This window comes from Leucopleurus acutus, assembly GCF_964270905.1.
Source record: "Leucopleurus acutus genome assembly, chromosome: 10".
Taxonomy (NCBI): domain Eukaryota; kingdom Metazoa; phylum Chordata; class Mammalia; order Artiodactyla; family Delphinidae; genus Leucopleurus; species Leucopleurus acutus.
In genome coordinates, this window is record NC_139153.1 from 61,144,300 (window position 1) to 61,172,098 (window position 27,799).

General features: G+C 39.5%; 1 protein-coding gene across 5 annotated transcripts in view; it reads right to left on the bottom strand.

The window, feature by feature from the left end:
- The window catches only part of LOC309966882 (E3 SUMO-protein ligase ZNF451), a 121,893-nt gene that overhangs the window by 60,535 nt on the left and 33,559 nt on the right, over positions 1-27,799 (bottom strand). For 2 of the 5 annotated variants that reach the window (XM_082847277.1, XM_082847279.1), the window contains exons 1-3: positions 24,489-24,577; positions 24,049-24,132; positions 17,782-17,862 (exon numbers count right to left, since the gene is read on the bottom strand). In XM_082847277.1, coding sequence (XP_082703403.1) covers positions 17,782-17,862; positions 24,049-24,132; positions 24,489-24,509 — 186 coding nt within the window. In that variant the 5' untranslated portion in view covers positions 24,510-24,577. Of the gene's footprint in view, positions 1-14,494; positions 16,334-17,781; positions 17,863-24,048; positions 24,133-24,488; positions 24,578-27,799 lie in introns of those variants that run through there. The other 3 variants (XR_014326488.1, XM_082847280.1, XM_082847278.1) reach the window with 3 other exon arrangements.

Below are 27,799 nucleotides of genomic sequence, written 5' to 3' on the forward strand. Positions count from 1 at the left end.
GATAAACTGTATACATCCAGATGATGGAATATTTATTCAGTGCTAAAAAGAAATGAGCTACCAAGCCATGAAAAGACATGGAGGAATACCTAAATACATATTACTAGATGAAAGTAGCCAATCTGAAAAGGCTATTTACTGTATGGTTCCAACTATATGGCATCCTGGAAAAGGCAAAACTATGGTGACAGTAAAAATAGATCAGTGGTTGCCAGGGGTTAGGGGAGAGGGAGGGATGAATTGGCAGGGTACAGAGGATTTTTAGGGTAGGAAATCTATTCTATATGACACTATAAAGGTAGATACCTTATTACATTTGTCCAAACCCATAGAATGTACAGCACCAAGAGTGAACCCGAATGCAAACTACAGACTTTGGGTAATAACGTGTCACCATAGGCTCACTGATTATTCCAAATGTACTACTATGTTGGGGGAAGTTGATAATGGGGGAAGCTTTATTGAGGGGTGGGGAGGTATATAGGAGATCTCTTCCTCTTTTTTTTTTTTTTTTTTTTGCTGTGAACCTAAAACTTTTCTAAAACATAAACTCTATTAAAAATGTTTTTCTAGGGCTTCCCTGGTGGCACAGTGGTTGAGAATCTGCCTGCCAATGCAGGGGACACGGGTTCAAGCCCTGGTCTGGGAAGATCCCACATGCCACGGAGCAACTGGGCCCGTGAGGCACAATTACTGAGCCTGCGCGTCTGGAGCCTGTGCTCCGCAACAAGAGAGGCCGCGATAGTGAGAGGCCCGCGCACCGCAATGAAGAGTGGCCCCCGCTTGCCACAACTAGAGAAAGCCCTCGCACAGAAACTAAGACCCAACACAGCCATAAATAAATAAATAAATAAATAAATAAATTTAAATCATATGGGCTTCTATTAAAAAAACAAGTTTTTCTAGGGACTTCCCTGGTGGTCTAGTGGGCAAGACTCCACGCTTTCAATGCAGGGGCCCAGGGTTTGATCCCTGGTCGGGGAACTAGATCCCGCGTGCGGCAACTAAGAGTCTGCATGCCATAACGAAGATCCCGCATGTCACAACTAAGACCTGGCACAGCATGCACGCATGCATAAATAAATAAATATTAAATAAATATAAATAAATTTTTTAATGTTATTCTACCAGAAAGATTGTGTTACTAACGAAAATATCCCTTTTTAGGCAAATCAATCATATATGTACAACCCAAATTTTATCTAAATTGGGACACAGTTGCATCAACCAAATCAAACAGCAGGTGTGATTTTCCAAGTACACAGAAGTTCCACTGAAGTGAGCATATGTAACAAGGCCGAGGTGGTATTTTTAGTACAAGGCTACATCATTGCAGTAAAGAATGTTCACAGGATCACTTTGGGTAGAAGTAGTCCCAAACTAACTTTCTGACCACTTGGCCAGCCTATACCACTGCACCAGGTAGCAGGTGGCATCTTACCAACTTCAAAATGTCCTTTTACAAGTCATAGGACAATGCAGCTTACTAAAAATGATAGTCATAAAAATTTATTTATCTGAGCTCTGATCCTGAGATAAGTTTATCTCTGTCTTAAAAGCAAATGAAATTTACTCTTTGGGAAGATAAAAAATTAATCTCTTTAAAATGTGGGTACTACCTTGAGAAGAAAATGTAGCGGAGCACAGGCTCTGGATGCGCAGGCTCAGCGGCCATGGCTCACGGGCCTAGCCGCTCCGCGGCATGTGGGATCTTCCCAGACCGGGGCACGAACCCATGTCCCCTGCATCAGCAGGTGGACTCTCAACCACTGCGCCACCAGGGAAGCCCTAAAAGAATTTTTAATTTAAGGAAGTTAACAGTATTTAAACATGGACCTAGAGTGTGTTAGTTTTCCTGACAGAGATGACATTTTATTTAAGTTTTAAACGCTAGCAAAAGTCATGCTTGGAAGGCCAGGTAAACCAAGGTCATGTTAACACATGAGGTAGACAAGGTGCAAATTAGGATTTACTGACAAAACATGTTGTTGTGTCACAACAATGTGAATATTCTGGAGACAGGAAGAAGGCCATGTTTTGGGTTAATTAAGGTTAATTAACGTAATTAAGGTAATCCTAATCCTGGAAGAGTTACCTTGAATTGATGGTTCCACTATCATTTTACGTTTTCCCAAACCACGACAAAATAACCATTCTGAATTACTTCCCAAGTTATACTCATTCAGGAAAACTTTACATAACATTTATTCTTCTTAAGGTTTACATTAAAGCACAAGTAATGATCCTCTGATTTACACTGTAAATTATAAACTCTGGATGCAAAGCTAAATGAAAACTAATGCCAGGAATACAGCAATTATATATCCTACAGGAAAAATTTTTAGTAATCCACTAGTCAAAATATAAGTATGCTCCTAAAACTTTACCCCCTTCAAGCTATATACATATGCTAGGAAGATAAATTATTTAGCCCTTTAATCAACATTTAAACTTTTGTTTGGATCTCTTCAACTTCATTCTAAAATTAATTTCTAGCCCTAGAACTTTACCTTTTAAATGTCAAGTAAGTATAACCTGTTGGTATTATTGTTAAAATTATTTTTCTTATATTTAGCTATCAGTAGCCTGTTGTCTTTTATTTAACTATATGCTTATGTCAAAACAGGATTACTTATGTTATTTCTAATTAATTCTGCTGATCTGTTTGTTAACTTTCATGACTTTGAAGGGCCCAAAAGACCTTATGGCCCTGATGCTTTCTGAAAACAAAAGGCATTCAGAATTGTGTTTGGTCTCCTTCTCCTTCCCCTCTAAGGTGGGTTAGTTTCCAGGAAAAAAAAGAAAAAAAAGAACTCTGGCTACCTACACTGAAAGCAGAAAAGCAGATCTGAGAGACAATCTGTTGTGAGTAGATGAAAAGAAATGGTAGCTAGAGAAAGGAAGAACTTCAGCTTTGAAATCTTTGCCATTTAAAAATGACAAAATGGAAGTACTTTAAACAAGAATGTGTTAAAGAGGAAAGAAATTAAGCATGTGCAGCAGGGTGATATTCATTTGATATTTTTCCATCACAAACTTGGGTTTGGGAATCAAGGTTGCTGGTTAAAGCCAGGCATGAGTAATAGGTTATCTATGAACACTCACTCTCTCCAGAAAGCCAAGTCCCTGGGATTTCCATTGTTAGTGATCCAAAATGAGGGCTGGCCTCAGATCTCACTGAATTATATTCTTCTGTGGTTCTGGAAGAACATATCGGCATTGGAAAAACAGAGGTATCATTGATATTAAAATGTTAGCGATTTAACCCATTAGGTCACAGAAGGCCTTATTTTGCACAGTTTAACTGGTAATTCAAAGAATCAATATGTTCAGAAATAGGTTTTAACTGATCAGAACATGGGGGAAAAACTTACTGCAGGCCACCTTGTTACTCACCCAACTGCAGAACCAAAGCTACAGTACTGTCAGAATATGGGCAGAAAGTGAACTGATTTCAGGCTACATGAAAATGTCTTAAATGTTTCCTGTAGAACTAAGATGAAAAGGGGCCAATGTATCTTTCAGTTTGCGAATTTCCACCATTCCATTAGTGCCACAATGCTGAATTGTAATTTAATGTGAAATCACAAGATTCCAGGACTCTTCTTAGGCTATATTTGCCAATCTCCCCCAAAGCCTATAGTCTAAAGAAGCTTTTAGGCCCTTGGAGTTTTTCTAAGGGAGGTCAGGCTTTCAGATATGTAACTTCTCAAACTAGAAATGGAATTGGCTCCCAATGGTAAGAATAATGGGCTCTCAGTTTCATTTAGAATGTTAGCAGCTACAGATCTTCAGTCATCCTTCTTGAAGCACTTGTTGTGATTACCCTGGATTAACTTCTATATTAAATACTACTAAAGAGTAATATTAAAGAGTCCACAATGATAGCAAATGACCAGCAAGAAAGTGTATCCGCTCAGTTATCTGGGGGGAGAAGCATAGGAAAGGAAAGTCCTAAGAAATGTATTGGGGAGGGGAGAGTCTCTATTTGCCTCTCTCTCTCTCTCTCTCTCCCCCCCCTCCCCCCCCCCAATATATAAATTATTTTGGCCGTGCCACATGGCATGCAGGATCTTAGTTCCCTGACCAGAGATCAAACCCGCACCCCCTGCAGTGGTAGCGTGGAGTCTTAACCACTGGACTACCAGGGAAGTCCCTATTTGCCAATATTTTAGATCACTTCTCTGAGTTAGTTTTTCTTCCATACCCACCCGCTCCCATTGGGGAAGTTTGTGGGGTCCTAACAATTAAGGAGAAAGCTGTAAAGCCAGAAAAGGTTAAAGAGCAGATTCTAGTTCAGTCCCTATGAAATTTTTTTTAACTAAAATGATGGTTTTAAAAAATGGGAAGCAGAGGTATGATTCCAATGACATAGTCCAACATACCAAAATCCGTGGGTGATCAGGAGTTGGAAGGTTACAAAATGAGGGCCACACTGGGTACAGGAAGGAAAGCTGTTCCAGAACCTCAGAAGCCAGGTTAATATGGCCTTTCCCTGCAACCCTGTCTATGCTCACCCCTGGACACTACGAAATTCTTATATACAAAGCAAATTTGGGTTGTGTCCTAGAAATGACAGCAGATTAAGGAGACTGGTTATATCTGAGTGCACATATCCATGAAAGCTAAGCATATTTAGGAGAAAATAAGCAAGAATTCTTCTGTTTTAGAGGACAATGTTTATCTTTTAATGGAGCTTGGCAGTCACAGCAAAAATTCCAAGTCCAGAAATAGATAACCTGGGCGGGAAGGGAAGAGGGCTTTCTTCTGATATCTAATCTGTAATAGTGGGATTCAGTGGGTCTCTATAATTGGGGAGGGGACAAGGGAGGAAGGAAAGCCTGATACAGAATTCCCTTATTTTGTCAAGTAAGGGTATTTTTAAAAAAGGAACTAATATCAATGGTCAGCATTGTGACTTTTCATTTCATAAGAATGAAGACACAAACTTGAGCTAATACTTCAAAATTTCCCTCAGTAGTCTCATTATTGAATAAACTTAACCTTGTGAAAACTAGTTGCACTGTCCTGATTTTTCTCTTTTTGCTACAAATAACCGCTTCAAACTTGAAATCAGTTCAAGTGAACGTGAAACCGGTTCTGGCCATGGACTCACAATCTTGCTCATAAAAGATCATCAGGAATAATGTCCAATGAAAATTCTACTATTTAGGCAAAAATTTTACCAAAGCAATTAATACTTTCATATACTAATCAAGTTTAATGAGCTAACAAAGATTTCCTGGAAACTATTAAAATTTCTAACATTGCTATGGAACTGTGACCTGCTATGTGAACCATAAAATAAATGCATACCAAATCTTTAAATAAGCAAATTAATGACACAGCACAAAATCCCACTTGTCAATGAAGCTATAACGTATATATTTCAATGTCTTTTTTCCACATCATTTGTATTTGTTTTTAAGTGAAAATGATCCCATTTTTTGTAAAAATATTTAGAAGAAACCAAATCTAGAAGGCTATAAATCAAAATGTTAACAGTAGTTATTTCTGTCTAGAGGGTTTCTTTTTCCTTTTTAAATCTCTATTTTCTAATATTTCTGCATTAGAATATGCTATAAAATTGTTAAGAAAATTTTAATTACTAATGAACAAGACTGTATAAAGACAAAAAGTCTCGAGGATCTCAATCTTTTGTTTGGAAATGTAATGAATTTGGCTTAAATCACTACTTTTTGCCTTTTAAAAATATAAGTTTAACATGTATCCTTCATAAACGCAAATGGAAATTTTGTCTCTAAAAGGAACATAATGTTGTATATAACTTTTTCCCTCCAGGTTTCTTTCTGTATCTAGAAGTGCAATGACTGGATTACATTATTGCCTAAACATAACAGAAACAGGTATTAATTAATCAAGAATTAGGGCAAGCCATTTTCAGTTCAACAGGCTGAACAGAATTCCTGAAACAACTGCTTTACTTCATACAAACTCCAGTTTCAAAGCCTATTTCTCATTGCCCATCCCTTCAAAGCTTGGGTCTCTAGTTTGGTCTTAGAGGTTTACACTCCCAGAATAAGTTCTGTTTACCAGAATCTCCTTGTACCCAACTTATAACTGAAACCACACCCCAAATAACATTTTGAAAAGCAACAATTTTTCTCAAGAATTTTATATTCAAATACAGATAGAACATAAGAGATAAACCCAGCAAAGCTGTACAATATTTATTTACCATCTCCAGCAGCAAAGCTTTAAAACCAGGAAACAACCCTTTTGTACAAAGCAATCTCCTTCCCACCCCCAAACTGGTTAGTTTTTACAAATACAAAGTACATGGAACATATGCCTTATAGGAACAAATTTTAAAACATACATATAGATATACACCATTCTGTAAAGTACTACTCAGTGAAGAAGGTTCGTACCACCAAACCTCTTCAATAAGATTCTTCCTACAATGTCTTTTGGGTTAATTACCAATATCTATATTTGTAAAACTCTCCTCCTAGGCAGAATGATTTTGATTCTCTTTAGACACAGGACCCCCCCCCCAACCCCCCAAAAAACAACCTTGGAACTTAGGAGAATTTTTTAGTATCTCCTACAATGAGCTGTGACAAAACAAAAGGGAGTTACAATGTTTCAACCCTTAGTGCCACTGCTCTACCTCTGGCACAGTAAGAAAAGAAAGACTTGTGGAGAGAGATAAGAAAAGGTGAAAGTAGCAACCAGAGCAAGGAAAGAAACTCAAAGCAGAGAAAAAACAAAAAGGAAGTTGACAAAACGTGCTCTAGGTGCTGCTGGAGATGCCACTGGCACAAGGTTCACAGGCCCTGTGCAACACATCTCCAATCTCCTAAAAAGCAACAATTTTTTAAAGAAATACCTTCATTTTCTCCAAGTCCACGCTCAAATTATCTGTAAGCCAATGCACAGGGAAACAAGCCACACTGAGCTGCAGTGAGGAACATGGCCCACAGGTGGTCCTGCAGTGTGCACCTGCCCACCATGATGGAATGCCCCTCCCTCTTCAGCAGCAGCATCCTGTTCATCACCAAATCTGTTCTCCCACAGGGCCCCAGTTTGTTGTCACTGCTGGAGCCGTCCCTGGGGCTAGAGGTGTACTGATGGAGAGCTTTCCTCTGGCTCAGTTCAAGGAAAAAAAGGAACTGCCTAGATGTCCATAGTGGACAAAGAAACTTCTAGACAGACTACTTCTACGACCTTACAAGTAATGGCTACGTATCTTAGTACACTTGGAATAGGTAGGAACCAATACATTCTCATGTACATTTATCCTTTCTTCAACCTGATCTCCTCCAATTGCGCCCATAGCGGCTGTTCCTTACAATTCTGAAAAACCAGATACACGATGTTCCCCACACTCATGCATACACTGATTCCTTCACCTGAATGTCTGGCTCCTGTTTCTCCACTAGCCCAATCCCGTTCCAATCCCGTTCCAAACCACAGCTCAAGCATCTGGTAAGAAAAGCTTTCCTGGACCACTTCAGATGGCCCTCTCTTTTGTTCCAACCTCATCATAGGCATTCCTCTAAATAGAACAATTACACTGTGTTGGTATTTCTTTCTCAAGAGAATATACCATCTCTTATTAACTCCCAGTATCCACAGACCTTCCTCAGGGCCTGCTTGCACATAGCAGGTACTGATTGTTTCCATCAGAGACACAAAATGACAAAATACCATCCATCAAAAATTGTATACACATACCTATACATTCTAGCTCTTCATTCTACATTATTTTTAATTTTTTTCTTATTGTTTATTATGAGCATTTCTTAGCTTGCACTTAAGAGACTATTTTATTTTAAATACATCTTTCAATGACTTAATCCATTGTTGGGCTTGTATTATATGTAGCTTAATGGTTCAGCCTTAAAAAAAACTGTAAACAAGGGGAACATGACGTGATGACATGAAATGAACTATTATATACTATTAAATACATCTTAAGGTATATTTGTATTTATATCCAATACCATCCCACAGTTATGAGAAATCTACAAATGTGGGTAGAAACAGCATAACCACTATAGAAAGGAAATTTGTATCAGGCTTTGAAGTTCCAGGCATTATTACCTCATTTGAGAGTAGGAAAACTTAGTCTCAGAGAATAAGTGACTTGTTAATACTCAGATTAAGATCTCTGGAATTCAAATACCACGTGCTTAGCATTCCACCTTCCTTTCATTAAGCCAGTATCCTCAAGACATCAGTTAAAAAAAAATTTAAGTGTATATCTGAAACAAAAAGCGTATAACAAACAAAAGAGGTACAACAAAGAAAAACACAAGCATCAAGAACTATGACTGAAATGATCAGTGCTGAAAATGAATGGGACACAAATAAGAAATCCATGAAACAGAAGCCAACGACAACGTATCCAGAAATCATCTCAGTCCAGCACAGTGAAAACTCAATGTGACAATGAAGGTTAGGGTTTCTGATTGGACAAGTGAAATAACCAGGAATTAGTTAATAAAGACATCAAGTAATAAGGGATAAGAGTACGGCCATAAACACAAAATCCAGGGAAGGGTAGTTATTTGACAAATTACCTTCTCAGAGAGGTTAAGATTTGAGTGGCATCTTGAAAGACAAAAGGCCACTGAGTACACATTGAATTGAAACTTGGAGGAACAGTGTATATTCAAAGCTCACCACCTGAGCAAATTGTTTAATATAAGTTCCATTTCCTTATCTGCAAAATAAGAGTGCATTTCTGCCTCAAGAGTCCCTTGCAACCAACAGACAGCCTGGTACGTATACGTTCTATCAATAGAGGCTCTCTCCTCTAATCCTTCCCAGGTAGGAAGATGCCAATTAGACCCAATACTATCAAAGAGCTTCCAACATCTGTCAAAATATATTTCTGTCAAAAGCAAAAGAAAACAGGAGCTGTTATAAACCATTAGGCAAAGACCAACACGCATTCGAACCTGTGTTAAGAATCTAAATGAAACTAATTACAATTATTCTCCCTAAGGCAGAAAGGAATGGGCTGCACACCTAAAAGCAGAAAGCTTAATGTAATTAAATGTTTTTTAAAACGGAACTGAAAATTTTAAACTATGTTTAGTGACTTGGAAAATATCTTTTTCCCCTATCATCCACATCACTGTTGCCTCACTAAATAAAAGCAGTATAGATAGAAGGACCACAAACATAATTATTTTAGCACATCACTACACTGTAAGTCAAGGCAATGTGAAACACAGCCATAACATAAAACCAGGAGTTAACAAGAGGTCTAACTGTAGCCCTTAAAATTGAATGCTGTGATAGAGCCACTTTTATGGGTAATGAAAGAAAACAGAAAGCACAGGATAGCTCATGGGGAAAAAAAAGCATATGAAAGTTGGTCTTACAAAGGGACTACTAACAGAACCCACAAGATAACATTTGAACCATTTAAGGTCAAAGAACTTCTTTTAATATTACCAGATATAAAGGATCTGCTTTCACTTCTACCAAGGAATACACTACTCAGGAATATTAGAAAACGCAATACAACTTGAGAGATCTCCAAAGTCCTAAAAGAAACTACAGACAACCTGAGAAGTCTTATTGAATTGACAAGGCATCAGAAAATCCAACAGACCATTTGAAATAGACAGTTACCTCAACAAAACCAGTAAAGTTTTTATGCCCTAGAAAAAACCTGATTAATGTTAAAGATACAGTGTATGTCAGGGCTGTACTATAAATTCATGATGATGAACTTAAAATTTTTATTAGAGAGAAAAAATGCAATTGACCACAAACTACATGTAATAATACATTTGCACAAAGACTATACAGAAATGAGAAAATACTACCACCAGTAAACAAGAAGGCATTAAAAACTGATGAAAGTTCAATAGCCAAATACTGTGAGACTGGACTGGCTATTTTTTTTTAAAAAGGAAATTTTTAAGAGAAAACTAGAAAATCTCTTACAATAATGCTGAAGGCATTGTATTTAAACATAAAAAGCCACATCAAAATCCTGGCTAGTATAGACTGGTAGAATAAAAAATATAATCTCCATCAAAGAGATTAAGGAAGATCAGACATCCTTTTAGAAAGGGGTTTTACATAAAGGGGAAGAAAAGACCCAATACAAAGAATGAAATAACTGAGATGCTAACAACAAAAGGACATGGTTGGCCTGTGATCACTTCCAGATATATCCACGGGAAGCAAACCTAATTTTGAGTAGTATCTCAATGGTACCAAACACTACTATAAAAAAGGTTTCATTCTTATAAAGTCAAGCAAATGAAAAGACAAAGTAGTACAAAGATATCATCCCACTAATCAATACAAGAAAAAAAGATTTAATAAAACAATATTCTCATCATTCATCCAGGAAAAGACATTCCATAACATATTTTAATGGCTTACAAAACTTGTTATATCTGGATAAATAACTGAAAGATTTGCATTCAATACAGTGATCATCATCAGCTTACTGACGACTTCCACCTGTTTATTTTCTTAAGTGAAAAATGAAGCCCTGATTGGGGTAAACACTAATGAAAAACTATATAGAATAGGTCCAGCCAACTAAATGACAAGAAGGAGATGCATACAGATCTGACAGTCAATTACTGGACTAGCCACTAAGTAAGAATGGTAAATTTCAGAAGACAATGGAACCTGAACAGTGCAAGTCTGGGCAAAACATGCCTCACATTAAAAAAAAATAAAAAAAAGTTTTCAGTTATTGCAGTCTTTATTTCTACAAAGATCTAATCCATAATTTCTAACCTTTACCAGAATCCCAATAAAGTATGTCCTCAAGAATACTGAATGTGGCATTTAACTCTGTTCATCCATGTCATTTAACTCTGTATCCAAGCTTACAGCTAGAAGGGATTCTGGATTGCGTCGATTCCAACCTCCTTGTTCACGGTACCTGAGAGGTTATCCTGGATGGAGCAGGCCTTAAGGACATTATCAATCAGGTCACTTAGGTATCATTCAGTAAATTATTAGTATAATAGTAATGTAATATACTAAACAGTACCCAAGGAGCCTGAGTTTATGCTCCCCTCAAAATGACATTTTGAGGGCTAGGTAAATAAATGGAATTATACTGATAAAGAAGCTGCCACACAGTAAATAATAATAATAATAACAATAATGTTTAAATGCAATTACACTGATAAGCTGTCACACAGTCTTAAAAAAAAAAGATAAAGTGTCAACAAATGTACTCATTTTCCTAATGTCCTTGTTACGTATTACCGAGTAAACACACCCACTTATCAAATTGAAGTTGTGTTACCATGGCTAAGAACAAGGTTAGACATGAGACAAATGGTTCAATCAGAAACCTAGAACCTAGATATAGAAAACAAAGCTGCCTCAATGCCCAGGAAACTGAGCCAATCACTAAAAACTAAAATAACTACTGTGAAGTTATTTAAATAAAGGGGGAGGGACATACTCTATAACCTTCTGAAATGGATCAATAGTGCTGTAATGAAAACAAAGTAACATTCAGAAGGAGAGTACATTTAGATAGTGCAATTGTACAGAAGACGAATAAACTACAAGATAAAAAAATCACTGTACAGAATTTACATAAATATCACCAGCAACATATGCAACACATTAAAATGTTAAGTTTTAAACAATAGTGTGAAATTTAAAAAGGCACTTCATATAACAATGAATAGAAACAGCATTTCTGTGTACACACAGTAACCATGAGAAATCATATCATTTCCACATACATTTTATGTCTAGTCAAACTATAACATTTTAAAGAAAAAGGATCATTAGACGCATCCCTTTCAAGAACACCAAATCACTCAACTTGCGATGATTGCTAGGCCTCCTAGAAGACCTAGAGCTGTTCAAACATCAGAGGCTGGCCTGATGGAGAATCTTGTTGAAGGCTCTGCAAATGGCAGACATGATGTGAAAACTTGTTATCTAATTATGAATTCCATACACTACTATGGTTGTCTATTAGGGCTGTTTCCCTACACCAAATCCCTGTTTTTAGTTTTATAACACCATCATCATTCAAGTATGCCAGAGAAAGACTTTAAACTAATCTTAAAAAACAGGTTAAGAATATTGTTTCTTCTGCAGTCAAGCACCCAATCTACAGCTAAACCTGCTCCCACACTTCGGTGTTCTGCCCCATCCCCACGCAACTGCCGAACCCCTTCAGAAGCTAGCCACCTGACCACCAGTTCCATGATATCTCAATACCTTTTTATTTTCAGGAAAGATCTCTGGAGATGCTTGGGCATATCAATCAGAGAGTGGCAAAGCAATGCTACTTGTTGCTACGGAGCAACATAACACAAAATGAAGATAGCAGCAATGCTGCTCTACAAACATTGAGAACAGTTAACACTACTCCACTATACACTTAAAAATGGTTATGATGGTAAATTTTATGTTTTGTCTTTTTTTAAGCACAATTAAATATAAAAAAATTAAAAAGAGCAGGTTAGGTGGAAATGCCAGAGCAGTTTCAGAGAACCAGGTCTTCAAGCAACATAATTTTGGTTTGAATTTTGGAAAATAAGAGTATCTCAAAAATCATCAAGTTGGTGACACAGTATGCAATTCAGGGAAGGGACGGGGAGAAATGGAAAAGTGGGAGCAGTGCAAAGTAGCCTCAGACAACTGGGAACATCTATGTGCAGCCGTACAGAAAAGTGTCAAGATCTCTCTCTCCAGCAAGTTTCCCACGGCTAGTCCTTTCACAGAAGAAAACTACGGTGCTACAGCAAGGGCACATGAGACTGCTGAACTGGTAGAGTACACATCGTGAACTATAAAAATCTTCGTATGACTTCTTAGGCCCTTGTTTCTTTTTAGACAGTATCAGTGCTCTTCTAGTGTTCAATTTGAAAGAATTTTTAGAGCACTGGCATGGACCTAAAACAGAAGTAAAACTTAAAGGTAAATGTTAACTCTAGATATGACTTGACCAAATGTGCCAAGAGGAGACTCTATCAAGACTGCAGCTTAAGCTTCATCTACAAATAAGACAAACAGAATCAATACAGTACCCTGAAACTATCTGACAAAATAAAATAACTTCTTCCAAGTAGGGATATTTGCATCTTCAACCTCTACAGCACAAACAGGGAGAGGAAGAAAAGTAAACAAAAAGGGTGCTGAATATGGTTATGATGAGGAGGGGGAATGGGCTTCCAATAAACTATCAAAAAGTGGGGCACCAGGGAAAGCATCAGTCACCACTCTGCAGGAACCATGGCAAGAAACAGAAACCATATAAACCTGAAAACAGTGTCATGGTCCACTAACAGTAGACCCAAAATACTACGGTCAAGCAGATGAAAAAATAATAATAATGCAGATGTTCGACAAACCAAGAAATTACAAAATTATGAGTCTACTGATAAAATTTTTTTCTATTTGGCCAAGCAAATAATTCTAGATGATGTATTCAGACCCCTCCAATTTGGCAGTTTCTCCAACACTGAAGTCATGATGTGAAGACAAGGGTCTAAGGGCTGGGCACTGCACAGCCACTGCCTCGAGACAGATACTGTAGGACATGTAACTGAGGTATCTGCTGCCAGTTCCAGTCTGACGGAGAAATCATAATGCGAAGAACTGAGAACGAAAAGATAAGTCGTCTCTCATGGTAAGAGTCTGACTAGATTAAGGGACCAGTAAACCAAGAACACACCACTGAAGTCTTGAGAAACCATTAATGGACATCCAGAAAGAGAAGTGCATGAGATGTTCTCTCTACTACATCCACAGTTACGCTCTGAATCTGAAGGATTTCTCAGTAAAATCTAGACTGATGGCATCCCTCTTTATTACAATCAGAGGACCAGATTGTCAGGCATGTTTGGAATTCTTGCTCTTTCAAGAGTTCAGATTTGCATGCCTGGATGGTGTAACATCCTTGATTTCCAGGGCACTAATGTGCATTATCTTTTTTGTATTTAGAGCGTGATGAATTACGGAGCTCAAGAGTTTAGAAGGGAGTCAAGGTCATCTTGGTGAAAGGCCCAGATTATCCTGTGAGAACACCATGACCAGGTCTCACAGCTTGTGATATATGAGAGCTTGACAGACTTAGGAGTGACAACTGCAGAGAATTCTCTGTGTAGCTTTGGGTGGTGAAGACAGTTACTGTGAAAGTTTCTACAGAGATGTCACAGGTAGGAAAGTCTTCTTCCAGCTGGTGTCCACAGTAGACCTGGGACATCTAGCCACCCCACTGGAAGCAAACTGGATTTTGCAAATTTTGATTTGAATTTTAGTTCTTGATATACAGCTTCAAGGCTGATTCTGAAGTCTCACAGAGCTTGACAGTAGTATGGACACTTGGTGAGCTGATCACCCTGACATAAAGAGATTATAACAGATTTGTCGTTTTGTGAAGATCTGACAAACGGAAGCCTAAACAAGGAAGCACTGATGACCTAAAAACGAAGGATCTGCCTCTGGTGTTAGAGATCTAGTAGTAGGTTATTTCCAGATCCAAAATCTCCTAGTCCTCAGTTTACCAGTGAGATTTTCCTGAGGGGGAAGAAATATTTATGTTTTTCCTTAATCATAAGAGGATTCAGATTCCTGAGTACCCTCCTCTAGACTTATTTTGGACTAGAAATAACAGGTAAACCTTTGTTCAACCCTACTGAACGTCTCTACCACTCACTTGGCCAAGAAAGCATGAGTCTCTTTATTATTTACTTCATTCTAAAAGTCTAGAATTCAAATGTCAGCTGTGATCATTCCAGCCATGCGTTCAGATTCTGAGGTGCCCTCCTACCTGTAGATCCTGTGTGGATGGGAGGAGCAAGTAGCACAGTCAGCATCTTGGACAGGTGCACTGCTGAACGTGAATGGGTTACTAATTCTTGTACCCATGGCGTTCTGGAGATTCTCCCTTTTTCCTGTATCTATAGGGGTGGTTTCGGGGTTTGTACCAATCCCCTCTGGAGTATCCTCTACTGTGATAATGTGCTTTCTGGTCATGACTATAGAAGTATCGATGTTGGTTATAGTATTTGCTGTGGTCTTTATAGTCATTTTCCTTTATACTGTTTTCTTCGGCAACTACAGCATTCACATCTTGTCCAAAGAGGGAAGTACCGTCAAAGGGCAAGTGTGAGATCTTCTCTTGGGTTTTCTTAGTGAGAGATGTGAGTCGAAGCCAAGCCTGCCTTCTGTAGTCTATTGCCATTGCCATAACTCTGACCACAGAGTCCATTATATCCCTAGTAGTACAAAGCTGCCAAAGGCCCGCATCCATACCATCAGATATTATACATCTTGCTTTTCCACGATCAAACTCTGGGTCATGGACCAGATCCTCCATGTCTTCCCAGAGTTTACGCTGATACTGAGTCATATAGGCCATGTAGCTAGCAGCTCGGGCTGCAATGGAAGCAGCATGGTAGAATCTACAACCCATGACCTCCATCTCTTTCGAGGTAGAATCCAGAGGTGATGTTGTGCTTCCTCTCTTGCTGTGCTCTAATGCTTCTACGATGGGGCCCCCGGCCGGTGGATTTGGTTGGAAAGGAGAGGTATCCTTGGCCACAGGATATACCCTGTGTCCCATGAAGGAGGAAGGATGGCAATCAGCAGGGTCTTTAAAAACCTCAGTGGTGGCGATTCTCAGAAGAGGATGCAGTGGAGGGACCAAACGTTTCTTAGAAGTCACACAATCAGGTTTCCCTTCACATGGTTCTGCTTCGGACTGTAACGTGACTCTCTTGATAATACCTCTTTGTTCCATTCTTTTCAAAAGCCCTGTGAAACTAGACTGACTAGGGTCACCTGGCTGCCCTTTGTCATCAGCTGAGGGGGATTTGCAGTCAGCTTCTTCTTCCACTGTGGATAAATGTTCTTCCTTGGAGGTAGAGATGTCCCAAGGAACCGAGGAATTCTTACTTGGCCTAGAATGATGAAATCGAAAACAGCTCCTGGACTGCAGATCACGTATCACTCGGGACATCTCAGCCACTTGTGTCTGGAGATAGAGGATGGCATCCTGTCCGTGCTGTGAAGCAGAAGACTCTACAGGTAAATCCTCCTTGACCTCTGAAGAGGCCAAAGATTCTTGGGGGACCAGAAGTGGAGATGAAGGCAGAATCTGGCAATTTTGTGATGGCTTAAGCGTCTCTGTCTCAGAGATCTTAATAACTGAATTACTTTGATCACTTGTCTGGTTCTCCAATGGGTTCTCAACAGAAGAAGGTTGAGAAACTATCCTGTGTGGACTGCTGGTACAGCTCCCAGAGGAGGAGCTGCTGTCTCCACTGGGAAGAGGAACACTGCAGCTAGAGCACATTTCTGGGCGATGACTCTCAGAGGATGGCACCTTAGACTCAGGCATTCTCTGGGTTATCCACATGAACAAGAAAACCAAGGAAGAAAAAAAATATGCTTTTAATATGTTAACTTTCAAGTGCAGAGATGCATGTCCAGTAAGTAGAACTCAATTTTTTAAATTATTATAATTAACAATATACAATCCACTTCAGGTCAGCAAGGGGACCACAGAAGTCAAATCCACAAATTTCACTACCCCAAAGGCCCCAAACCAACTACTGGCATTAACCTGGCACTGTGTCTATGAAAAAGAGTAAAAACAAGCCCAGGTCAAGGGGTGCCATCCTAGCCTGCTGCTTGTTCCCATGCTAGAATAAGAAGAGACAGCAAGACTATTGGTGAAAACAATTAAAAAAAAAAATCCCATTCAACATATGTAAGGCAACAAGTAGAAGTTAATAATGGCAAAGAGAACTTGGGAAAAGTTCCACTGAGAAGAAAAAACATTTCTAGAAGTCCTGCACTGCAGAGTCACTTTTAAATCCCTTTAAAAATTCTCATTCACTCTCCATGAACAAAATTTTCCAGTTGCACAGTTCTACTCTACGGTTTGTAGTTTTCAAGGAGCTTTGTTACCTCATTTCATCCTCACAACAACCCTGTGAGGTAGGTATTATTCTTATGTGGTAAAGAAACTAAGGTTAAAAAGCTACTTATCCAAATTCACAGACTTAATAAGAAGTAAACCTGACACTAAAACCTAGGTATTTTGATTGCAAGTTCAAGTCCCAATACTTTATATCATACAGCAAGTAGCTTTCTGGCCGCCTTGAACACACAGCCAGTTCTCTAATGAATCAAGAAAAGAGCCCATTAACAGAAATTCGGGCTAAGACAAATGAAAGACAAGATTTCTACAAAGTGCTCAGCTACTTTGGTTCTCAGAGTAGGGGAAGCATAAGTTTAAAGGTCAAACCCACAACCAATAAATCACAGGTCAGAGAGAAAACCCCAAATATGAGGGGGAAAGAGGAGGTTAAAAGGATGACACCTGAATAATCCACAACCCTTCCCCATATTCCATTTCTAAAGGATCTTCACATATCCTTTCTTCCAAGATACAACAAATTTTCTGTGGCCACATGGTTCTGGAAGAAAAGGATCCAGTTCTACAGGGCACCTGAGGAGAGACAGGAAAGGAGAAGGGAGCCAAAAATCTTGCAGTTTTATTCCATTTCCCTTTTATCAGATATGGCCTCCAAGGCTTAGAACTTTCCTGTGTCACATAATCCTTTCAAATCCTCGCTGAAAGTAGAGGAACAAAGCTGGAAGCAGGAGATCTTCTGGGCAGAGGACTCCCTGGACTACCTTTCAGGGCCATTCTAACAGAAACAGGCCGTTCTCTAAAGCACAATAGCACCTAAACACAGCCATCGCTGATTTGATGACTCTCTTTAGAGAATGCTTCTTAAATGCCAGAAGTGAAGAAATGCAAGTCAAATGTAATATACTTACCTCACTCTGAGAGGTGCTAGGCTCTTCATCATCACTGCTGACCAGATCAATGTATTCCAGAACAGGTCTCAATGGTCCTTCCTAGGAAAAAATGAACAAATTAACAAGTCATGGAGAGTTATTCAAACTAAATTAGCATTTAAAACAATCCTTTTTGTCGATGCTGGGATTTATTGACAAGAACTCTTCTGAAGAGGAAGCCTTATGGGTGGTAGAAAATAATCAAAACAAATGCAGATGAAAATATTCATAGCACAAGACTAAGAAATAATGACAAGACCTAAAAGAGACTCGGCCAAGGTAGGGTATTAGGACTGTGTTGATTCCTTGGGGAGAGGATTATTAACACAGGAATAGTGCTACAAGGTCAGATACTGTAAGCCAATGCTTTTCAGATGGGATGGGTATCTCTGACTAGGAGCTAGGCTGTACTTCCGACTCCTACAGTCACACATCAAACCTGGTTCTCCTTCATCTTTTCTTTCCATCCATACTGACTCCACGGCAGACCAAGCCTTGAATGCTAAGCTTAAAAGCCTAGATTTTATTCTATAGGCAAAAGGGAATCAATAAATACTAAGATGGGAATAAGATCATGAGAGCTTACCTTAAGAAGATTAATCACATAGAGAAGTATAGAAAGCAGGATAATTAATCAGTCCACACACATAATAATGCAAAACTAAAATAGTGGTGATGGCAAAAATAACAGTGATGCTGTGGTGCATATACAAAAGGATATACAGGTAAGATGAAAACAAAAAACAAAAAATGATTGACTATAAAAACAAAACCCCAACAACCACAAGGAGTCAAAGTGGTCACTAAGGTTTCAAGCTTAGGAGACTAAAGGATAGACATAAATTTGGAATACAAAGACAGAGCTGGCATTCCTTTGGCCATAATGGGATGATGTACGAGGGGTACACAGAGGCACCTGGCAGACAGCTGGAAATGCAAGCCTGTAATCTGGGTATAGGAACGTAACTGGAAATGGAGACTGGAAAGATGCTCCCCTACAAGACTAGTAACTCTAGAACTAAACTGAAACTATGATATTGCCAAGGAAGAAAGCAAAGAGGAGAAAGAAGGGATTCAAGGAGGCTCTTGAGGAAATGATGGAATTTTAGGATTTAGGAAGAAGAGCTAAGTAGGTAATCAGAGATCTGAGAAGAATCAGAAATGCACAAATTCAAAGAACCTAAAGACAGAGAAAACCTCAATGAAAAGGTGTCAATGCTAAATGTGGCCAAAAACACTGAGCACCGAAAAAAAAAAATGCCACTGAATTTAACAACAAACAGAGCAACTTTCAAGATAGCAGTGAGCATACCAGTCAGGCTCTAAAAAATTAAGCTGAAAATGAGGCAGTAAAGGCCAAGAGTAAAGATTATTCTTTGAAAAATTCTACTATGTTTAAAACAAGAGAAAGGGACATGGGGGGAGAACATGGCTGAGGGAAAGATTTCTCAGGATTGGGAAAGACGGCTGTTGGGAAGCCAAAGTGATATATTCAGTGGAAAAATTAAGAGAAAAAGACCTCAGGTCAAGAGACAGAAGCTAAGATCTAGTTAAAGATCCTCTTCCTGAGAGGAGGCATCCAGTCTCAAAGACAGTGTATTTCTCCCCTAGGCTGCAACTTCTCTCCAAGCAGGAAACTGCTTTCCCTGCAGGTGGTGATTTAGCCACTAAGATAAAACCAGAGAGCAAAACTTCTGGGCAGGGCTCATGTAATAAAGTAATTAGGATTTCTGCCTGAGCTGTAAAAATGGACATTTAAAAAGAGGATTAGAGAGACAGATATTCTGCAATGTGTGGTCAACAGAGATGAATCACCTACTTTAAGACCCAAACCTACCATTTGTAATAAGGTTATCAAAATCATACATTCAATCCAAGAAGGTAGTAGAGGAGATAAAAATATAATAGCTTGCTCTCCTCAAGAAATGTACGTTAGGAACTTTTATTACACGCCCAGTGAAGCAGCACACCAAGAAAGTCCCTGAGGTACCAGAAACACACAGAGGCTGGGGCAGAGCTTCCATGAAGGGTTGGCAGGTAGAGAAAAAAGGGAGATGAAAGGATAACTGGGCACAAAGCACAAAGTAGAATGGGCAGGAAAATGGTCACAAACAAGATGAAAAAGTAGCTGCAGAAACAGGAGAAAGGGCAGGAGTAAGGACAGATGAGAAAAAGTAGCATAAATATCCTGCTGGGGTCAACCACTAAACTGATACCCAGCCACCTCTGAACTACTGAACAATGACAACTTATGATTCACACTAATTAAGAGAGCAGAATAAAAAGAATCAGGATAGGAAGTCCATACATGAGAAAAAGCAGGGGTCATTGAGAGTATTCATTCACTCAACAAATATTATGGAGTTATAACTGACAGAATGGTAGGAGAAGACAGCATGTGTTTGAGACCTAAAAAGGCAAAGAGGCTGAGTGGAAAAACAACGGAAGATAGATATTCCAAAGGAAAATATTACTTATAAACAAACACTCTAACTGTAGCTAATTTTCACAGTGGATATGGCCAAACTTCCACCATAACGAACCTAAGGAATCAAAACCCTTTGGTACTCCGTTGATTTTACTCTAATCGGGAACATGTGTCACTGAGCCCTGTACAGGCAAAGGTACTAAACTTTTCACGTATGTTATTTCATTCAATCCCCACATTACTTCACTATTGTACCATTTAACAAAGGAGAAAACTAACTGAGGCCCATCTGGTTCTCTAATCACATCATTGGCTGTGTGGTCTCTAATCACATAATTCTGAGGCAGTTCCAAGTATACACACTATGTTTAAATCAATGCTTATTTCCTAAGTTTCAGAGATAAGATACCTTCTCTTCCTTTAATTTGAGGAAAAAGTCTACCTGCTACTGTCCCCAACTCTGAATAACTCACAACACTAGCCAAAAAATAAGTTATTAATTCTCCTCAAACAGTAATAATTATAATACAAATATCAAGAAAAGGCAATTTCTTACTACATTTATAATGGCTGCTTACATTCTTAAAAAGTATAAATGCATGCGGTCCTCCAATTACAAGGTATTTTATTTAAATTTGCTTCATCCATCAACTAGTGAACCATCATTCTCATCCCCTCTGTACCAGTAACAAAATCAAAGGATTCTACTCCAAAGCCACACAATTTAGGGGCAGGAGCACAGGCAGAAGCAAAACACAGGTTTTTTTCCCCACATAGAGAAGTTAGGGACATAGTTTACTTCTGCAGTCCCGCCCGATTCAAACATTTCAAATGATTCCCAAATGCCTGCTCTAAGTTCAAATTTAGTCCACAATTCAAAATCTATACTATCCGGCCCATCCTTCCTTCTCCCACTTAAAAAAAAGTACCCTTCAGAACTAAGCATAATCCTCTCTGCTCTCCCATTTTGATGACTTTCCTTGTTTCTTCTTAAAATACTCTTTTAAACACATAAAAACACTAAATGCTTCCTATGAAAAATAAACTGAAAATCGTATGTCTTTTTTTATTTTTACAGCACCTTGTACTTTTTATAAAAGAACTTTCTACTAGAACTATTTACAAAGTCCTCATCCCTATCTCATCTCTCACACTGAAATACTGACACTTACGGGTAGGATGTACTTCCAACTAATCTCTGTAGCTCTAAGGTACTTAATTCAGGACTTTGCTCCAACATTATTTTTATTTATTGAGCTAATACAACCCCAAGACACGCAGCCAAAAGACACCCTCATTATTTGTCCATGACCGCCCGAAGTAATTTATGAAAATATACAAATATTCCACATGTTCAATGATTCTACATTATACCAATCATCTTGGTTGAAGCCTAAATCTCATGTGCTGTTATCAAGATTATGACAGGCTGTCTCAGCAGTTTTTATACCTTTGTATCTAGAGTAGCACTGTGAAAGATCACGTCATTAGCCCTGAGTTAAAACAGTTTTCTGGGAGTAAATTAACTAACATATCTGCAGTTTCAAAGAATGCAGAGAATAAATATGGTGGCTGAATAAGGGATCATATTACTAAATTAAACAGAAAATTAGAGCAAAAGACCTAAATGAAAAGTCTGTATAGTAATATTCTGTCTCTTGAGTTAAAGCACTGTTTACACATGTGTATTGGCTTTGAAAAAATCAGACGGTACACTTATGAACTGTGCAATTCTCTGTATGTGTATTTCAATAAAATTTAAATGAAAGGGCTCATTTTTGCACCTCCACATCTATATCCTTCCGTTCCTTCAATATGCTTAGTTTCAAACTCTGTATTTTCTAAACCACACAAAAACTACTGTGCCACCATGCGGATTAAAGATGGGAAAGTTAGGCTAAGAATGAACTAAGAAATCCAAACCAGTGTAAATCAAGAAGTAATATCACAATGTTCTTTTTGTATCTGAAGAAATCTTAAGCACAGACTATTTATTATTTTTATTGAACAAGCACTACCTGAGGAGTCAAGTATAAGATTGGGTTAGAGAGAGAAGATTCTGTCTCTAATGTATTTTAAAATAGAATTAAGGTATCATTAATACATTGAAGTGTTATCACCATAAAGGCATAAGGAATGTTTTTAATAGGTTTCTTCTAGTACTGTAATTGCATTTAATACATATAATTCACTTCTCCATTATGAACTATCAAACCTTTGAATTTATATTTGGAAACAGAGATAAATATAAGATGTATCAAGATGGACACATATTCACTGACTGTGTATTTTTACTCTGGATGCAAAGATATAACAGATTCTCTACATTTAAAATAATATTTAACTTAAAAGAGTATTCTTAAACTTCAGTCTAATACATGCTTACATTAAGTACTGACAAGCTACACCACCATTCTTCACTCCACACAGTACCTATATATATATATTTTTTAATCTTATTTTTGTAGATTCCATCTATGATTCTCAAAGTAAGCCCCATAGTTCATAAAGAAGTGTGTCCCTCTTACTTTAATTTCCACAAAATACCAAGGTAAATATTCTCCATTCACAAATATACCCATATTCAGGGAGAACCTGAAATATCTGTCCTGAAGAGCCAAACATACTTCAACTCACAGTGGAGGAACAGGCAGGATACCATTTCTTCTACCACCCCCGCCAAACCTTTAAAGTTTAAAATGAAAAGGATACAGCACCATATGCATGGGCAAAGACAAAAAAAACCCAAGAAACGATCTTGTGAAAGACTCCTAAACAAACCCACTGAAACACAATACAACAATGCATCACAATGGTCTAATGTTGGGGTACACAGAAGACACTGTTTAATAACCAGTTTTTCAAAACTGTCCAAGAACCAACAAACACAAATACACATCAGACAGGGAATTAAAGAAAGATTATACACCTTTAATAGCAAACCTCAACTACAGTATTCAAAAAGAATCATTTACAGTAGAAGGATTCTCTAGCTAAGTGAGATACTACTTTTAGCAGAGCCTTTATAAAACTTTAACAGTGTGGGGTGGAAATTATCCTCAAATGTATCAAAGCACCCCCTTCAGTTTTTGCAACCAATGTTTTACAAAGTGTGTTCACAGCTTCATACACCCCCGCATTTGCACCAACATGAAGATTCCTGGGCCCCACCTCCCATTTCTGATTCCATAGGTCTGGAGTGAGGCCCGGGAATCCACACACTTCTACTTACTAATGCTTGAAAACTACTGTCCGAAGGGAATAAAAACAGAAAGATACAGGATGCTCCTGGTGATACGGGCCCTTCATTGTGAACCTCGCCTGCTGGACTGTGCTGTAACAGGATGAGCTCGGAGCTTAGTGAAGTCTTCAAGCCACCCGCCTTCACGTTATGGAGACACACAGGCTCAGAAGTTGAGTTCCTGCAGCCCTTCTGGTTTTCTACCTCATTCCTCATCACTAGCCGCCCCTTCTCCCTAACCTGTGTGCTATCTTTTAGAAGTTACTCTTGTCTCATTTCAAAACACTCTTAGGAGACCACAACCCTGCGTACATGAAAGGCTCTAAGTGCAGGGGGAGAGGCGAGATTCAGGGTACAACACGCACCGCAGGCCACAGGCTTTGTGATGCCTACTGGGGCTGCTCAGACACCTCTTCAGGCAAATTCCCTACTCCTATGCCCTACTCCACAGTGTAGTCTCTACCAGACATTCACACATGTTTGCTGCATGATGAACAAACAGGTGAGAGGTAATCACATCACGGCTTATCACGCATAGTCTCTGACTCGGAAAAACCCGAATATCGTCGCTACTTACACTAACAAACTGAATGTCATCTTCATTTTCCTCGGGTGTTGACTCGGACGCCTCAGGCTCAGCTGGAGGGACACATTCTATTATCTATAAAATAAGCCAAAACACGGTTATCTAGACAACCCCGCACTTACAGATTTTTCCAAAGGGAACCGAAAAACGAAAGCTCTCGAAGAGACCTAACGGAGCCCCAGCCTCCGCGAGCCCGAGCTCGCGTCCGTGGACCGCAGGGGCCCCTCCGCATCCCTTCTCCCGAGGAGCAGGGAGCACGCTCCCCCAAGAGGCAGTCGGCCTCGGAACCCACGCCGCGCCCGCGCCGAGCAGAGGTTCCCGAGCCGGGCCGGGCGGCCATTGTTGCTGAGGCACCCTCGTCCCCCAGGCCCCCAGGCCTGGCCCAGCACCCCCCGGACCCCGCACCACACCGTGCCCAGCCCGCTACTCACCTCCGACCCTGGGTCTCCCATCTCCCCGACAGCCCGCCTGCCGGCACCCGCGCTGCCGCCGTCCCTGCCGCCGCCTCAGCCTCCCCGCCGAACCCGCCGGCCAGACAGCCACACGCCGCCGTGACCCGCCCCCGCGTGCGTGCCGAGCCGAGGACGCCGCCGAGCCGCCGACACCGCGGGCGGAAAGGGCTGCAAAACCGCTTCCCGAGGAGGAGTGGCCCGCTAGGCCCGCTGTGCCTGGCCTCCCTGGAGCAGTCCCGGCCTCCCTCCTCCGCCGCGCCGGCCGCTGGGAACTATAGTTTCAACAGCACCGAGACCACCCTAAGCGTTACTGGAAAAGAACGGAAGAGGACCCCGAGGCATGGCGCATGCGCTCCTCGAGGCTGACGTCACTGCCGCTCGCCGGGCGGTGGGCTGACGGGGTTCTGTTTTACAGTAAAGGGCGGGGACGAGGATGGGGAGGAGTGCGCAGGCATGCGTTTCGTGTGGTTGTGGAAGTGACAGGCGGGTGATGGAGACTAATTTATCAGTTCTCCTTTTTTCTCCGAAGGGTCGGAGATATGGATGCTTAGCCGAATTCTAAGATCAGTGCAGAAATCTGAGGCAGCCTTACACTGCTCACCTGTTCTCCATCCTCAGTCTCCACTCAGAGCCTGTATTAATACAACTGAGGAGGAAAACTGAGGCCCTGAGCTCCCATCTCCAGGTTGACCTGAAGAAAGCTGGCGAGGCTAGAGAATCCTGGGCCCAGTAGGACAGTAATGTTACAACGTACTTTTTAAAGACGTTCTCAGATAGTATCTTAGTAAAATAGAATAGTTGACTGTTTTCCAGTGTTCACACTCAAAAACCCTGTAAAATAGTTCACTCATGTTCAAATATGTGTTCTCATTTTTTTCACTTAACTGCCTTACCAAAAAGCCCCATTTTTTTTTTTACACATCCACAATTGTTAGTAAAGGTTTTGAAAAGACTTTAAGTTGGAAAATTCTTGTAAATCTTAGATGCCTTTTTTGCCTGTCTGCATACATGCCCAACATGTGATTACCTATATTGGTAGTAATTATTGCTTAATAGTCCATATTTCCTTCCAGGGCTTTATGACTTAAGTTGCTTTTCTACTTCGTAAGTTCGAGAATTGTAGAGGCAAATTGAGAATGAGAGACCTGCCTGTTGTGTTCCTTAAAAGCTGTATGTAAATATTTCTAAAACTTTTAAATGTCTAGGTAAAACTTGTATTTAGGATTCTCCTAATGTGCTGGTGAGAGTTCAGTGGAACATTTACATTAACCATTTGCAGGTAGGAGTTAATGTGTAAAACTTGGAAAACAAGAGCCCAAATATGCTCATAACTCTTCATTCCTTGTGCGCTCCCAATACAGGGGGCCAGGGTTCAATCCCAGCCAGGGAATTAGATTCTGCATGCATGCCACAACTAAGAAGTCCCGTATGCCACAACGAAGACCTGACACAGCCAAGGTAGACAGATAGATAGATAGATAGATAGACTGATAGATAGATAGATACTGGTGTTAAGATTGAACCTGTACCATGATTCTCTGAGGAAGGTATTAAAAAAATTTCTAAAAGCATATTTTTTTAAATGCAAGGTATATATAATATGATCAGAACCACATCAAACCACCAAGCAAACCATGCCTGAAATAGGAACCCGACTTAAGTACTAATAGTAATTTTCTCTGGGGAGCTGGACTATGTGTTAATAAGAAAATCTTTTGAAACCCATTAATATTTAAGCGACATGCCTGTAGTTCCTGTAAGGCCAGTTTTATTTAGCTTGGTGTAGCAGAGGAGAACAAACTATAGGCAAAGCTTGGGAGTCCCTTAATCTTAGGAAATTAAGAAGAGATTGGGTGGGGTGCTTTAAAGGCCAGTCGGTGTGGTAGGGAACTGGTTAGAATTGGAAAAAGCAGAGTTCTTTGCTGATTGGTTCAGGGTTCAAAATGGAAACTTTTAACCATGGGAAAATGTTTTTTATGTTTCACTGTGGATCCATTATTTTGCTTTATGAGTTAAGATCCTGAAGGGAACCCATCAATGGGTTTGGTAACCCCTCAAATTCAGTTCTCTTAGACTTTGTTGGACACAACATTATAATAATTTCCAAATCTACATGTTGATATCCTTCCTTCAACTCATTGAAACAAATAAGTACAGGCTTCAACTTTAGTTTTGATTTCAGCAGTTTTCTATTGACTTTCTAGCTGGTTTTGTTGAGTGATTATTTATAGAACCATCTGTTTGAACATTGGCTGCATCCAGGATTTAAGATTCCAAGTCCCGGTTCTTGACTAAGGGAATGACACCAAGAGGAAATTAAATGCATCAGTAAGTCTCAAACCCTCTTTAAGAATCACTGTTCAGGGAATTCCCTGGTGGTCCAGTGGTTAGGACTCAGCACTTTCAATGCCGGGGCCCCAGGTTCAATCCCTGGTCGGAGAACTAAGATTCCACAAGCCACCTGGCCAAAACAAACAAAAAAGAATCATTGTCCAATATTCATAAATCTCAAAAAAGGGAAAGTATAGCTACCATGAGCCTGTCATTTATTTAAGGAGCATTCAACTTGGGGAAAAGAGTTAATATATACACAGCACCAAATATTATGCTTTAGAAAGGGAACAAATATTTCCAATGCATTTGTATTATTAAGAACCATATTTGGTTTGGAGTAAATGCTCTAAGACCTGGCAACTGGAATGGTCTCTTTAATAAGTTCTGATAAAGTAAGAAATAGATTTATAGGCATTTATTCCAAAATAGAATATTCTTTAGGGAAGAAAAATGGCTCTTAAGATAGTTTGGAACTAGTTGTCAGTCATTTTCTGGGAGTTGTGAGAGCAGAACAAAGAGCATTTAGATCTGAAAGAGTACAAAAGACTATCCACTAGGTCTGTAGTACAATTTCTTTGTTCCTCTCAGGTCTGGAATTCTGTACAAGTGTTGCACACAAGGAAAAGAAGCGCAGGAAAAAAGGGGTGGTTCATTTCTATGGTTGGGTCATATGTACAAGCCACTTTTCTCATCAGAGGAAGCTGTGATAATTACTTCTTCGGGAAAGGAATCCTCCCCTTCAAGCGATCAGGTATTTGCCCTTATGAGTAAACTGGGAACAGTAGTTTGGGGTAACATTACTACATATTGTGAGTAGTATTTGCAAAACTTCCCACCCTCTTTCTAGAAATGTTTGGAGGATCATCTTTCAGTATTTGCTTCATAGCAGTACTACTCCTCCATATAAGGCCACTGAACAAAACTTCTGATGGTTCAACTTGTAGTGGGTCACAAGG